Source organism: Sylvia atricapilla, chromosome 17 (assembly GCF_009819655.1).
Source record: "Sylvia atricapilla isolate bSylAtr1 chromosome 17, bSylAtr1.pri, whole genome shotgun sequence".
Classification (NCBI taxonomy): Eukaryota; Metazoa; Chordata; class Aves; order Passeriformes; family Sylviidae; genus Sylvia; species Sylvia atricapilla.
Window position 1 is genome coordinate 167,833 of NC_089156.1, and position 15,821 is coordinate 183,653.

At 50.3% G+C, this 15,821-nt stretch overlaps 1 protein-coding gene across 1 annotated transcript in view; it reads right to left on the reverse strand.

The window, feature by feature from the left end:
• POLE (DNA polymerase epsilon, catalytic subunit) overlaps window positions 1-15,821 on the reverse strand; it is a 35,369-nt gene that overhangs the window by 4,940 nt on the left and 14,608 nt on the right. Inside the window, exons 20-36 of the mRNA XM_066331107.1 lie at window positions 15,492-15,640; window positions 15,028-15,120; window positions 14,228-14,372; window positions 13,607-13,764; window positions 11,474-11,669; window positions 9,072-9,286; window positions 8,711-8,813; window positions 8,460-8,540; window positions 8,263-8,385; window positions 7,957-8,175; window positions 6,336-6,545; window positions 5,063-5,206; window positions 4,603-4,743; window positions 2,009-2,162; window positions 1,822-1,928; window positions 622-798; window positions 19-242 (exon numbers count right to left, since the gene is read on the reverse strand). Of these exons, the coding sequence (XP_066187204.1) occupies window positions 19-242; window positions 622-798; window positions 1,822-1,928; window positions 2,009-2,162; window positions 4,603-4,743; window positions 5,063-5,206; window positions 6,336-6,545; window positions 7,957-8,175; window positions 8,263-8,385; window positions 8,460-8,540; window positions 8,711-8,813; window positions 9,072-9,286; window positions 11,474-11,669; window positions 13,607-13,764; window positions 14,228-14,372; window positions 15,028-15,120; window positions 15,492-15,640 (2,639 nt within the window). The remainder of the gene's footprint in view (window positions 1-18; window positions 243-621; window positions 799-1,821; window positions 1,929-2,008; window positions 2,163-4,602; window positions 4,744-5,062; window positions 5,207-6,335; window positions 6,546-7,956; window positions 8,176-8,262; window positions 8,386-8,459; window positions 8,541-8,710; window positions 8,814-9,071; window positions 9,287-11,473; window positions 11,670-13,606; window positions 13,765-14,227; window positions 14,373-15,027; window positions 15,121-15,491; window positions 15,641-15,821) is intronic.

A 15,821-nucleotide genomic window follows, 5' to 3' on the forward strand; every position in this document is an offset into this window, starting at 1 on the left:
CATGGCCACCCTGGGTACCTGCTCATCTCAAAAGCCTGTGAGAGGCAGGTGTCCAGGTTGAGGTAATGGCGAATCATGCGGCGGGCAGCATGGCGCTGCCAGTCAAGGACTGAGTAGCTGATGTCATCTACCAGCCGGATGGGGACCAAGGGGAACTCCTCAATGATGGGGATACCACTCGCCAGCAGTTTCAGGTCCCAGTTGGACTGCACAGCCACTAATGTGGGGCCCCGGCGCTCGTCCTGCGCCAAGGAGAAAGAGATATGTCCTGGTGCACCTCTCACCTGCTCAGCAGAAGCTGGTGGTGTGAGGGGCCCCATACCCACAGCAGGGCCCCACGGTCCTGGGACAGCATACTCCAGCATGCCTGAAGCACCCATCCACCTCCAACACCACCAGCTCTCCAGCTGAGTGCAGGGATGGAGCAAGATCCTAAGGTGGCCTTGCTGCTGGCACTGCCCCAGGCAAACCCCCCACAAGCAAAACAAGCACCCATTTCTTGACCTTGGGTCCAGCAGTTATGTGCTGGTGTTCTTGGAACTGGTGCACCAGTGCCTTCCACAGGATCCTTCCCTTAGTCTCAAAGGTCCCACTGAAACCTTCTGCACACCTTCATCTCACCTTGTAGCCCAAGAGCAGCCGCTGGACACCTCTGTAGATGGCCTTGGGGTCGGTCTCAGCACGCACCTCGAAGGTGTGTTTGTCTGGAGGCAACAGCTCCTTGCCCATTTTTTCCAGCAGAGCTGCGCGTTCCACTGAGAACAAGGTGGTGAGGTTTGGCATCTGATTGCTGCGTACCTGGGTGGAAGAGGGACCAGGTAAGAGCAGGGGAAAAGCAACCCTGGAATGTGCAGTGCCAGGGGCACTGCAAAAACATGGCAGAGATGTGTGATGTATGGAGAAACCTCCTGCTGCCTGGCCCTACCAGACAATGGTCTGGGGTGGAAGGGATCTTTACAAGTTGTCTAGTCCAACTCCCTGTCACAGAGAAGGACAATACCTAATCTCAGAATTGTTTAGGTTGGAAAATACCTTTATGATCAAGTCTAGCTGTTCACCCAAAACTAAACCATGTCTCCAAGTGCCCCATCCTCACATCTTTTCAATCCCTCCAGGGATGGTGACCCTACCACTGTCCTAGGAAGCTGTTCCAGGGCTTGACAACCCTTTTGGTGATTTTTTTCCTAATATTAATCCTAAACCTCCCCTGGTGCAACCTGAAGTCAACTAGACCAGGTTGCTCCAGGCCCCATCCAACCTGGCCTAGAACAGTTCTGGGGATGGGACAGCCACAGCTTTGCCAGCAAACCTGTGCCAGGGCCTCACCACTCTCACAGGGAACAACTTCCTCCCAATATTCCATCTAACCCTGCCCTCTGGCACTGGGAAGCCATTCCCTGTGTCCTGTTCCTCCATCCCTTGTCCCAGGTCCCTCTCCAGCTCTCCTGGAGCCCCTTTAGGCACTGGAAGGGGCTCTAAGGTCTCCCTGGAGCCTTCTCTTCTGGTTGAACACCTTCAGCTCTCCCAGCCTGTCTCCAAAGCAGAAGCACTCCAGCCTCCATCAGAGCATCTCTGTGGCCTCCTTTGAACTTGCTTCAGCAGCTCCATGTCCTTCCTATGTTGCAAATCCTAGGGCTGGAGGCAACTCTGCATGTGGGGTCTCACCTGCACAAGGCAAAGGGGCAGAATCCCTCCCTTCCCTGCTGCCCATGCTGTGGGGATAGGGAGGACATGGGGGGTTTCTGGGCTGTCAGAGCACATGGCCAGGGCATGTCCAGCCATGAGCACCTCCAATTTCCCACTCTCCACAGCCCTCCTTACCTTGTCCAGCACGAAGACGGCAGCCTTGCGCTGTGAGGGAATGAAGAGGCCCAGAAGTGCCTTGCTACCCTGGGAGCTGTGGTACATGTAGATGTGGCGAATGCTTCCTGGGGACACAGAGCACAGAGCATCAGTGGTGCCCAGGAGTGCAAGGTGCCCCAGGAGCCCCTCTCCCAGGATGCCTCACCTGGCTCCAGGTAAGTGAACTGGGCCAGTGAGCGCATTTCCAGGTGCTCGATGTTGAAGGTTTCAGCCTCTCGCCCTGCCAGGTGCTGTACAAGCTGCCTGTTAACCATGCACACGCAGCCCAGGTGGATCAGGGCACGGAAGAGCAGTGGCACCTGGAATGATGGGGAGAGATGTGATGGAACAACTGCTAGTAAGCTCTTCTTGGGAGCTGCAGACCTAGAATAACCTAGATTAAAACCCACAGGTAGCACATATCTCAGGTGCCTCGGCATGAGTTTGGTATTATCAGCCTCTCTAAAGGTTTAGAACAGGTATCTCAAAATCCACATCTTCCTATCTATGCCCAGATCCTACCATCAAGGTTCTTTGGAGGATGTGTAGAGCAATATTTGGGTGATCTGGTTGCTCTGCTGTGGAGTACTTTCAGCCACTCAATGTAATCTCTATACACAATGGTTTGGTTGGTTCTGCCCTTCCCCCTCAATGACCTTGGCCTGTGGTTCCTCCCCTCTCAGTGTGTCTCCACTGGCTTCAGGTCAATGCCCTTACCTGCCCTTTGCCCCACCCTCAGACCCTCTACTTAAGGAGAGATGGAGCTGCGGTTCCCTCTGTCACCTCTCTCGCCCCTCTGCAACTTGTGGTTTGTCACTACAAGGCAGAGGCTCCATTTAAACCTCCACATAATCAGCATGGGTGGGAGATTCACCACAGATCCATCCTGTTTTATTAACCCTGCAGCTGTCAAATACACTGGTGCAGAAGACTCCTGAATAGCTTGCTGAGGAAGCTGGTCCCAAACTAGTGAGAAGCAATAAACATTTCTTGCCTGATTGCTCTTCCTTTGTACTAGTTTTAGTTGCAGAGGCCCCTCACATCTCTTCGGCAAGATGACGCATTCCCATCTAAGTTCCATCCCTGAGGTCAAACTGTTCCCTCCCTTGCATCCTTCTCTAACTCCTGCTGCATTGTTTAGGATCAATGATCAGAGCTGCACTGCAGTTGTTTAAGACCAAGACAGACCTTCCTTGCCCAGGTTAGTGTCCAGCTGGGTTAATGGTGTCTCCACGTGAGGATGGAAACTTTACAACCTCTTGGGCAACCTGCTCAATGATATTTGCAGAAGATTTTTCTGACATTTACACAGCATTTTCATCATTTAGGTTGTGTCCACTGCCTCTCATTCTTTCCTGGGCACCAGAGCAGAGCCTGGCTCCTCTTCACTCTTCCCATTGAGTAGGTCCCCTGTGACTCTTCTGGGCTGCACAGTCCAACTCACTCAACCTCCCCTCAGATGACAGATGCTGCTACCCTATGACTATCCAAATTCCTTCATATCTTTAAAACTTCTCCATGCCCTTTGTTTTACTTCAGCTGCTCATTTAGTTTCCTCTTAACTTCTTGATTTTTATCTCTTCCCATTTATTAAACACTACTAGAGTGGAGAGGATGCAGGTTTTCCTAGAGGAAGGTCTACAGATATAAAGAATTTGGGAACATGCCAGTCACTTCGGACAAGTAATGCGATGTAAGTTTTGGCTGTTGCTTACTAAACCTCAGTATGGTTTGGTGGGCACCCTTTTCAATTGCTGATGACATATGTGGTTCAACCTTATGCATCACCACAGGATTTCACAGCCTCCATGTAATCATTAAAAGCTGTGCTTTGCCTTCAGACACCTTCCTTCAAAGTTTTCAAAAGCGGAAACTTCAGGTGAATTTAAAAAGTTTTCTTTTACTATATCCCATTTGAATGCTTCACAGCTTATACCAGTAACTTCAGTAGCAGAAGTCTCCCAACTCTGTGATGATCTTTTTGCCCTTGCAGCCTCCTGCACCTCAGAAAGCATTTCATAGCCAGCACCTCTGCTCACAGCAAAGCTTGTCCTACTCATCCATAATAATCCTACAGTGCATTTCAGTATCAAATTCACCTGCCTTTATGCTTTCTTTAACTCCACTCTTACAATGGTGTGGTCTATTCTGCCACTTCCACATAGGCCAGATATTTTCACTCCAATATCTTCTTAGTTAAATTCCAGTCATTAGGTTTTGATCTGCTGGACAAACCACTATTCTCACTGGAAGCAAGAATCCCATGTTCTCAGCTCCATTTTCAGCACTGGCAAATTGAATTTTAGCTTCATTGCTTTCTACAGAATTTCAATTAGGTTGTTCTTGCTCTTCCCAAACTTTCAAGATATATGCTGTTCTTTTTTCTAAAGCTTTTACAACCTTGTTTTAGAGGACATGGCACTCAGACATTCAGACCAATGTATCGCTCCACTTTTCTTGGGTTTTTCCCTGACTTTACTCCAAATGTTCCTTCTCTTTCCTGGTTCCAATACCAGCAGGTGGGCACTGGATTGGTTTTAGAGGAAACTCTTCATTTCTTTCCCCAAAGTTTCCTAACTCCAAATAAATTGAAGCCCCTTTCTCAACATACTGTAACCCATGTGCTGGTACTCAGCATTTCTGTCCATATGTTCCCTGGACAATGTCCAGGGTCTTGGATTTTTGGTGTCTCACCACTGGAACTCAGAATAACAAGCTACTGTACAGCAACCCTCAAAGACCAACACCTGGAGGAGTTACCTGTGTCTCATACACTCCCTCAATGTCTGGAGCAGAGAGGTCTGCGTTGATTTCGTTGATGTGCTCTTGGTACATGTCCTCAGGAACAGAGTACTCATACAAGTTGTAAACTAAGTTTGAGCGGGGCAGGATCCTGTTTACCTGCCAAGGTAAGGGACAGGATTATTGAGGCATCCCACCACAGGGCACAACTGCCAGGAGCCAGGCTCTGAGCCAGGCCAGCTCCTCGTGCTCTCTCTAAGGAAATCAATGGGTTGTGCTCCTGCATGTTACAAATTCCTGTAACAGAGATCTGGATTTCCAGGCAGACTGGGATTAGCAGAGGGACTAGGGATATCCATGGGGTAGGAGAATGAGGTGTTGCATGGCAGACGCTTGTCACTCCTGCTTACAGGGGAGGTGAAGTGCCTTACCTAAGTGCAAACTGCTGTTTCCCCTTCCAGAAGGGGCAGGTCCTCACCTTCCTGTAGGCTATTCCCTCCTCAGGCTTTGGGATCCGCTGGTTGACATAGAAGACCCGGGGGATGCTCAGCTTGATGCAGTGCAGGTCGCTCCCTATCACTGCCCACAGCCGGAACAGCCCAGGCTGGCTGGTCTCGGCAATCTGCAGGACATGGGGCACGATGTCAGCATTAGCAGATCCAACATGCTATCAGTGCTTACATCTACACTGCAGAGTGCTCTACATGGTCAGCTGGTGGCTAAAAACAAAGTGGGAGCACTCAGAAAGTCATCACTTTCAGCTCTGGAGTCCCTGTGTCCTGCTACTGTCCCAGGGTACAACACAGAAAACTCTGCCTCAGGCTGGCAACTCCAGGGAATGTCATCCAGACACCCTGAAGTCCTGGACCTGCAGCTCTGAGGTCTTTCTGGAGGATGAAGTGAGTGAGAGGGGCTGGGCCTAGGTGCCCATAACAAAGATTTGTAAAAACACCTGGATGACACCACCCCACCTCTTCATTTGTACATTGTCTGCTTCTAGGCACCACTGGAATCCTTTGTCCAATGCTGGGCTTCTCAACACAGAACACGGACATACTGAATAGAATGAAGGGCTACAAGAAGGAAGAAGGGATTGGAGCATCCTTCATATCAGGAAAGGCTGGCAGAACTGGGACTGTCTGTCCCAGAGCAGATAAAGTTCAGAGGGATCTCATCCACATATATGTACCCATATGGAAGTGCAGAGAGGACAGAACCTGACTCTTCCCAGTGGTGTTCAGCAGCCAAGACCAGACATCATGGGCACAAAACAGAATGCAGGGAGGTCCCTCTGCATGCCAGAAACTTTTTCCCCACAAAGGTGAACCTGGTGAAGGTTGCCTATGCAAGGTGTGCACTCTCCATCCTTGGAGATATTCCAGGACATGATCCTGGGACCCCAGCACTGGGTGGCCCTGACTGAGCAAGATGTGGGACCAGAGAGACATGAAAGCCACTGCAGCCTCAGCTGATGTTTTTGCCATTCTGTGACTGCGCAGAGCTGCCCATGGGCTGAACTAGAGCTGCTCCACCAGCAGATCTAGCCACGCATCCGAAAGTCATCAAGAATGACATTGTAGGCACCTGTTTCCATCCAGAGGTTTGATTCTGAGGCTCTGCACCTCTCCTGGGCTCCCCAGGGCTTACATGGGGTATATGTCAGGGCTCCTGAACTTCATAGTTTGACAAGAGTGTAAATGTGGTGGGGCTTGTGCCCCAGGCTGCTCTGTGCCAGGTCCCCTCCCTGGTACCTGCACGACCTGCCAGGGAAAGTCCAGGATGCTGCGTGCTGTCCGGCGCAGGTAACTGCTCAGCCCTTTGGAGAGGGCATCACGGACCACTCCTCCACCTGCCACCACCCCACCATCCTCCAGACGCTGTCTCTTCCGCCGCTCCTGCCGCTGCCGAGTCTGCAGATCCCACTTCTTCTGGTGGAAGCGCAGCCAGACCAGATGCTCTTCCTTGAGTGGGGTGACAGGAAGCATGAGATCAGCAAAGGCTTCCCTGCCCCACATCACACCATACTGCCTTAGCCCTCCAGCCCACAGTCCCACATCATGTTCCTGCCTGCTGGGGGTTAGGTTTGTTCCTTTTTTAGGCTAAAGAATTTTTTCCCATAAGTTGCTAGAGACTAAGTACTGGGTGCTTAAGCGTGCTTGACCAAAACAAAGAGGTAGCCAAAAGTCAGGAATGGTGGGGTGGGGGTGGGGGGTGGAAGTGTGGGAATACACAAGTGTGAGAGTAAAACAGACTTAATTAGCATAACTAGTCTGGTGACTAGGATGCCATGGCAGGGACAAACAGAACTTTGACCTTATGAGAAGATGGGATTAAAACCTGTTTAAGGGAAAAGATTCAATCAACCCCCAACGATAAAGATGTTGTATAATGCATGAGTTGCTTGTATGATCTTCTAACCTAATTATTGTAGTAGAAATTAACTTCACTGAAATGGTATATAAGACTTGGAAAACCTCAATAAAATCGAATTCTGATCATGAATCAGTCTTCCCGTCTCTCAATCAATCGCCGATAGAAAAGGACAGGGCTGGGGGCAGCTTCTCTCTCTTGCTCTCAGCATCACATCGGAGAGAGGACATGGTAAGGCTGCTGCTTGTTGTGATAGGAGTTGGCTGTTCCCCACCAGGTCTGGTCCTGAGAAAATCTACCACCATCTGCTTGTGAGCCCTGGAATGCTGAGCTTGCTTCCTCCTGCCCTGGTGGGCCAGCCTTGTACCGCAGTGTTCCTTTGGCACTGCCTTGAGCCTTTTTTGCTATGCTGTAGCCTTTTACTCCCTGCCCTGCCGGGACATTCCTGACATTCCAGCAACCACTAGCGGAGCTTCTGATCATCCACCAGCCTGGGATTTTCCACCGTTCCAGCCTGGTGTTCTCGGGGTCCCAGGAGATTGGGCAGCTCCAGGCTTTGTGAAACAAAGCCCCTTGAGGTTCTTGGTTCTGTTATTATTAATACTGTAGTTGCTGGTTTTGTTTGCTTTGTTATACATACTAATAAAGAACTGTTATTCCTATCCCCATAGCTCTGCTTGAAAGCCCCTTTGATTTTCTGAATTAGAAAAATTTGGAGGGAGGGGATTTGAAATCTCCATTCCAAAGAGAGGCCCTGCCCCTCCCTAGCAGATACCTGTCTTTCCAACCAAGACACTGCCCCAGCTGCAAAGCCACCACCCCCCTTTTCTGTATCAGTGGTTGTTTTTCTGTCTCCTGGTTATATTTCTCCTTGTACCCGAGAGCCATGTGTGTGCAGAGTGTTTTGGGAAACCCACAGCTTGCTCCTGGAAGTAGCACCCAAGCTGCTTGGACAGATAAGTACAGTCCTGGGGTATCCCCTGCAAAATCTGCCTCACCTACCTTAGTGGTGCCAAGGGGAGGAGGTGGGCCCAGGATCTCCCGCCAGGACTGGGACAGCTCCAGGTCCTGGGACAGCTGCTGGCTTTCCTCTGCTGCAGGGATGCGCTTCCGCTTATTTGCAATGGGAATCAGTGGCTGAGGGATCTTGACAGCCCCAAAGTCCTCTATGTCACCCACCTGTGAGCTGGGTGCCCCCTCCACAGGCTGGCTGGCAAGAACCTGAGAGAGCAAGGAGAGCAGGAGGATGGGGGCTGCAAGAGAAAAGCCCCAGTGGCACTACCAGCACCTTCCCCATACCCTCTGTACCTGTTTCTTGCCTTCTGAAACAAAGAGCTCATTGATTTTTTTCTGTTTGTACACATCATTCTTCTCCAGGAGTTTCTTGTGAAGCCAGTCTGGGTGTCGGACCCGTGGCACTGGGTTTTTAACCTGCAGAGTAGCTTCAAATTACACTGAGTTCCCTGCACAAATCCTTCCTCCTGTCCATGCCCCCTGCCCTGTACCTGCTGCAAGGCTGCAGGAATGGTGATGATTTTCTGGATGGTGCTGCCTAGTCTCTCGATGTAGTAGTCCCAGTCTAGGATCTGGGAAGAGGGCAGAGCTTGAGCAGTGAAGGAAGCCAAGCAGAAGGGCCTCCAGACACAGGATCAAACATCCTAGTAGCACCCCCACCCCAGCCACTACCCAGGTTGTGTCTCCAAAGGACAAGCCCCCATCCCAGATGCGGGGTCATGTGCAGGAATGCCTCACTCACCGCACGGATGTTGAAGTCCTGCAGTGAGGGACTCTTCAGCCATTTTCGGAGGTAGTGTTTGCGCACACTGGGCTCGGCCTGGAAGATGGCGAGGGGGATGGCCCTGGGAAAGCAGGAATCAATGTCCTAGTGCTCCACAATCTACTCTACCAGACTGTGGAGATCCTCCAGGCTTCTCCTAAACTCCTGCAAGGCCACCACTGGGCTGCATGGTGTTACTCACTGCCCTGCTCATGACCTATGCCAGATTCAGGTGAACACCTGGCCATGTACTGCAGCTCCCTCCCTTCCTGCTACCTGCTTATCCTCCCCTGGTTTCTCCCACACTGCCAGAAACCCTGGCCCCTTCAGGTGAGGTTACCTCTCAGTGACCGGAGACCCTTCTGGTTTCTTGGAAATGATGAAGCGACAGCTCAGCCCTGCATCTTTCACCATCTGGTCCCCCAAAAACTCTGCCAGGCGCTTGGCAGTGCTGATGGAGGTAGACTTCTGCTCCCCATAGTCCTCCAGTTTGCGTGACATCGACCGGTTCTCTGAGATGAGCTCAAACAGCTCTGAATCAGGCATGTTGGCAGCCTGAAGGACAGGGAAAAGCCTAAAGTTAGCAAGAACTAATGATCAAACTTCTTTGCTGTCAGGAAGAGGGAGCACCACACATAGCTGATGTGTCTCTTGACAGGGAGCCAGGGAATTGCTTCCTGGTGCAGCTGCCAGGGGGAGCTATAGAAAAAAGGGTGTGTGGGTTTCAGGCTGCACCAGTTTGTGCCACGGCTGGGCTGTGGCAGCACAGCTTTGTGTCGTGCATGTGAAGTTAGGCTCAGCAAGAATTTGTTGTAAAACAGCATCACAAAATGAAGGACTGTAGAGGATTAGAATGAAACATATTTTGTCTCAAACATTCTGAGTATTGCTACAGGAAAGCTGTGATTGGAGGAGAGGGTCCCATGGAGGCATGGCAGTACTGTTCCAAGCCAATTCCCTCCCACACCTTAATACTCATGCTTAGTTCTCTCCCCAGTGCCCATCCATAAGGGCTGGCTGTGCATGAAAGGAAGCAAACAGGCCCCCTCTATTCTTTTTCACAGAATCACAGAATGTGTAGGTTGGAAGAGACCTTCAAGATCATCGAGTCCAACCCAGCCCTAACACCTCAACTAGATTTTCTCCTCTTTCTCTTCCACTTTCCTTGTCTCACTGTTTGCCCCAGCTCTGGACCATCCATGTGGCATGACCAAAGGAAGACCAACACAGATCTAAGGACTGGTGATACTGTTTTTTTCCCTTGCTTTGCCTGAGCAAAGCAAGGTCATCATACTCTACTTCATACTTTGTATTGAACTGTGATGTGGGAGTGGGGAGCTTGTGTAAAGCTGTGTTGTTGCTTGTTAGCCAGGACCTTTGAGTAGTGGTGTTGTGGCTTATGTGCCAGCACCTTTGTGTGATGGTGTGTTGCAGCTTGTCAGCCAGTACCCTTGAATATCAGTGGTCTACTGCAGCTTGTGAGCCAGTGCCTTTTGAGGACCATGTGGTGGGAGTTGAGAACTTACTGAAGTGTTCTGTACAAAGTCTATTGTAAGAATTGGCTTGTTGACTATCACCTTTTGAGTTCAAGCAGTGGGCTGGTTGCTGGAGTTACAGTGACTACAGTAACACATAAGAGTTCCTGACATGTGACCAGTGTCTTTGTTCAACCTGATGAGAATTTATGACGAATATGATGCCTCCAGACCAGTAGGTGATGACAAGGATCCAGCTAGACTCTTGTTCCCTCCCCCATCCTTGTCTCATAGACTCACAGAATCATTTGGGTTGAAAAGCCTTCTAATATCACCAAGTCAAACCATTCCCCCAGCAGTGCCAAAACCACTACTAACCCATGTATCCAAGTGTCACATCCACACAACTTTTAAATTCCTCCAGGGATAGGGACTCCACCACTGCTGTGGGCAGCCTGTGCCAGAGCTGGACAATCCTTTCGGAGATGAAATTTTTTCTATTACTCAACCCAAACCTCTCTTGCTGCAATTTGAGGCCATTTCCTCCAATCCTGTCACTTGATCCCTGGGAGAAGTGCCCAACTCCCACCTGGTTCCATCCTACTGTCAGGGAGTTGTAGACTAAGAATGTCCCCCTGAACCTCCTTTTTTCCAGGCTGAGCCCCCATAACTGCTCCTCATCAGACTTGCACTCCAGCCACCTCCCCAGCTCTTTTTCCTCCTCTGGACATGCTCCAGCCCCTCAATGTCTTTCTTGTCATGAGGGGACAAAAACTGATTCCAGGGTTCAAGGTGCCTCATCAGTGTCCAGCACAGGGGGATGGTCACTGTCTTGGTCCTGTTGGAAACGCTATGGCTGGTACAGGCCAGGTGCCATTGCCCTTCTTGTCCACCTGGGCATGTGTTTAGTCACTGCTGATCAGCACTCCCAGATCCTTTCCTGTCAGGCACCTTCCCAGACCCTGTCCCCAGCATGGAGTATTCCATACGGCTGTTGTGCAGGATCTGGCACTTGACCTTGAGCCTCACACCACTGGCCTCAGCCCATGGATCCAGCCTGTCCAGTTCCCTCTGTAGTTTCCTGCCTTCCAGCAGATGTACACTCCCATCCAGCTCAGTGTCATCTGAGAAATGGCTGAGAGTATAAGAGGTACAGGGGACCACTGACTCTGTGCAAGCAAAGTCTACCCTCCCACAGTGCCCGACCAGCTCAGACACTCTTTCCCAGGCTCCACTTTGGAGCGCGGATTTGCTGAGCTGGGCCTACCTTGCTGTAGAGCACATCCAGCCAGTAATCGGCCACCTTGGCCACTGAAGCATAGACCTCTTCCAGGGTGCTGCCTTTCAGAAAAGCTTCAAACACAGATGACTGAAATATCTTCACCAGCTGCAGTTCTCCCCGACGTTTCACCTCAAACCCCTTCAGCTCAGCCAGGGACCCATCCTCGTTGAACACAGCATACCTAGGAGAGAGTGTGAATAAATCTGGCCTACACCACAGGACATGTCCCCCAGGGTGCCACTGATATCCCTCCTGCCAGGGTACTTCTCCCCATGCCTTTGTGCCACCATCCAGCATGTTCAAAGGAGCCACAGCAGCACCTGGATAATCTCAAGTTTCTACAGCTTCTTTTGCAACCATTTTACCATCCACACTGACTCACCAAACCACTGGGGAAGGGATCTTAAAGATTATCCAGTCCCACGCCCCTGCCATGGGCAGGGTCACCCTTCACTAGACCAGGCTGTTCCAAGCCCTGTCCAGCCTGGCCAGGAACACTGTGAGGCAGCCAAAGCTTCTCTGGGCAACCTGTGCCAGGGTCTCACCTCCCTCACAGCCAAGAATTCCTTCCTAGTATCCTATCTAATCCTGCCCTCTGGCAGTGGGAAGCCATTCCCCCACATCCTGTCCCTCCCAGCTCTTGTCGAGAGCCCCCGTCCAGCTCTCCTGGAGCCCCTTGAGGCCCTGGCAGGGGCTCTAAGGTCTCCCTGCACCCTTCTCTTCTCCATGTGAAAATGCCAGCTTTCCCAGCCTGGCTCCAGAGCAGAGAGGCTCCAGCCCTTGGAGCATCTCCATATGCTCCTCTAGACTCAATCCAGCAGCTCCATGTTTTCCTGTGCTGTGCATGCCAAACCTTGATGCTGCACTGAGGGTGAGGAGTGACCTTAATTGGTGGAGGATGACCTCAACTGCCTGTAAGAAAGGGTGGGAGATGAGAGCTCAAGTAGGAAAATGAAGATATTAGGAAGAGATTTAGAAAGAAGGAAACTGGCAACTCCAATGCTGGCAGAGGGGTTGAGAAGAAACTGGATGCAGCCATGACATACCCATCAGAACATTCCTCCCTCTTACCTTTTCTCCTGCATTGAGGAGAAAATTTTCAACCTTTCACCTCCCTGAAAATTATCTGTATGTCTCAAAAAAACCCCCAAAACACCATTGTGGGAATGATCACTGAGGAGAGGGGATATTCAAACCTGTTTGGCCAGCCCTTCTCTCACCTGCCCACATTCCCACCACCACAGCCTTTCCTTCCTCCATTAATCATGGTGCCTGCAGCCACCTCCACGCTCTTGTGCTTGGAGAGTGACCAGGAAATAAATGCCCTTTCTAAGATCCCTAAACTATAGGAATCCAGAGGCCCTGAAGGGAGTCCTACAGGCACAGCCCACTCAGAGTTGAGCAACACTTTGACTCCTGCAGAAGGGTCTGAATGCCTGGAGAGGGGCACCGGCAAGGAATGGTGTGTGCTGAATCTCGTCCTCTCAGGGATTAAGCACAAAAAAGTCCAGAATTGTGAGGACAGAGGGTGTTGAGGATAGCAACAGCATATTTTGGAGTCAGACCCAAGTCTTTGGGCTGCCACCTCAAAATAATGGATGCTACTGCTCTAGCTCACATTCTTGGCTAGGAGGTGGTCGTTGATAAGTCAGTGAAGTTTGGGTACAACTGTCCTATAATGTGACAGTGATGACAGAACCAGTCCTACTTACAAATGGAAAGGGAAGGGGAAATACACAGGAGAAGTGTTACTAGAAGTCGGTGAACTCTTGAGGGACAGGAAGGCAGGAACTGCTGAGTTTAAACAGATTAGATTGAATATAAGCAGTATTAGAAATCTTCAAAGTAAAATCAATGTTCTCCTGCACGCCAAACATGGAGATGTTGGGTCACTAGGCTAGGAAAATGTAAATTTGCTGTTATCTGCTAAAATTTACTGCCACAGTAGCTGGATTCAACAATGATGTGATGTAAGAAATTTGTCATTTACAGCCAGCGAGTCAAATGCTGCTGGCTCTGGAGACAAGGACCACCACGCCCCACATGCACAAAGGCACTGAGACCCTTAGTCTGCTTAACCCAGGGAAAGAGGCAATATTTCAAGCTTTGAAATCTCACCTTTTCTTCAGCTTCTTGCCCTCCTCTTTGGAGGCTGGAAGGATCATGGCCAGGTATGGACCATCCACTTCAAAAAAGATGCTGTTCTCTGAGCGTGTGATGTAGGTGAGTGAGGCTGGATCTTGCAGCTCCTGGTACTGGTCATTTGTGAAGCCCTCCTGTGGCATAGCCCCAGGAGAACAGGTTCAATCCACAGTTTTCTGGTCACACCAGGAGATGCCCCCAGGACACACCCTGCCCAAAACACCCTTCTGAGAGCTACAGCACAATTTAGACTCAAAAGTCAAAACACTTGCCTGTTGAGAAAAAGGCTTTGGACCCTAAAATGATGTTTTCTTGTCTTACAGAGCCTGGAGTGAGCAGAGGATAGGTTCAGACCTTGTGCTGGACTTCCTACCTGCACAGATAAGCATGCACTTAACCTGGCCTCTTACAGACTCCCTCCCTCTCATGGTGAAAATTAAGCCTCTTTCTCCACTCAGCTGCTCTCCAGGACCATCACCCCTGACATCTCATTCACTACATAGGGAGTGGAGATGGAAGAGAGTCTCTCTCTACTCATCAGCACTCCATCTCCTTTTCCCAGGCTACAGACCTGGCCTGGACAGGTGCCAGACTCACCTTCACCAGGATGTTCAGCATGGCACCTGGGTAAGAGATGGTCACCTTTGGCTTCTTGATATTGGTTGACTTGATGACAAAGTTCTCTGGGAAGCTGTTGGGAAGGACACACCAAATCCCATCGGTATCCAGTTCTAGAGGTCTCCTAAGGAAGGAAGGAAGGCCACTGTCAGGAGCACAATGGATCGGAGGTGAGGATCAGCTCTGTGTCCCCGATGAAGACAGCAGCAGCCTGTTGCATTCACTCTGTTCCCTTCTGCAAAGCAAACCCTCAAATACAGTGGCAGTGTCAGGAATCTGAATGCTCCCAGAATCAAAGAATCACAGAGCACTTGAGGTTAGAAGGTACCTTAAAGGTCATCTCATCCCAACAGCTCCTTGTAATAAGCAGGGACAATTTCCCCTAGACCAGGTTACTCCAAGCCCTGTCCAACCTGGCCTTGAAATACTTCCAGGGATGGGGTGGCTACAGCTTTTCTGGGCAACCTGTGCAGAGAAGAATTTCTTCCCAATATTCCATCTAACCCTGCCCTCTGGCAGTGGGAAGCCATTCCCTCTTGTCCCACCACTCCTGGTCATCGCCCAAAACCTGTCTATACCTTTCTTGGAGTCTCTTTAAGCACTTAAAGAGGCTCTAAGGTCTCCCTGGAGCCTTCTTTTCTCCAGGATGAAGGCCCACAGCTTTCTCAGTCCTTCGTCATAGGAAATGTGTTCCATCCCTCTGAAAACTTGAGTGTTTAACATGCTCCCACATCTGTCCTAGATGCAGACAGACCTTCTTCAGTTCAGCACACACTCACCCAATCTGTTCGATCAGCTCTCTGGCCTGGGTGATGATATTTGCCCCCGTGAAGCAGACAATGCCAGCCATTTCCATGGAGTACCAGCGAGCTCTGTGGGCAGAGGAGTCATGGTTAAAGCATTACATGCTCCCTCCAAAACTCAGCTATGGAAAGGCAGGAGGATTTCCAGGGGAAGAAGGGCAAGAAACACAACACTGGGCCTTGGAACATTGTTCTCCTATGAAAGTCTCTACTTACGATGCTCCAGAAAAGCTGAAAACCCACTAACAGACAATATTCCTATCATTTAATGTCTGGTAAGAGTCTCCAGGAAAAGGAGTAATGGGTAGAAGCAAGAGATGAGTGTTACAGGCAAGCCCTACTTTCATCTTGGTGCTTCAGGAAGTGACTACCTCACCAGTACAACCCTAGTTTCCAAGGATCCTCTCTAGAGGATCCTGGATGGGCCAGGGGAGACTTACCCTTTCCGCATGACATATCCGTAGAAGGAGTTGAGGATGCACTTGTGGGCCAGCTGCAGGGAGTCATAGAGAATCTCCATGTTCTTGCAGCGTTTTACTTCTGAGGCATCTCCTGTCTCCACTGCTGCAGACAGCTTCTTTTTCCACACCTATATGCCAAGGGCAGAGTCAGGACAATTCTACATATCACCTCTGGTGGCATCGAACTGGTTTCCACTGAGTCCCAGTATAGCATTGTAGCTCTACAGAAATATCTTTGCCAAAGATCAGCATTGTGAGTAAAACAACCCATTTTCTTTTACAGCACAGGAGGATTTGGCCAGAGGCACT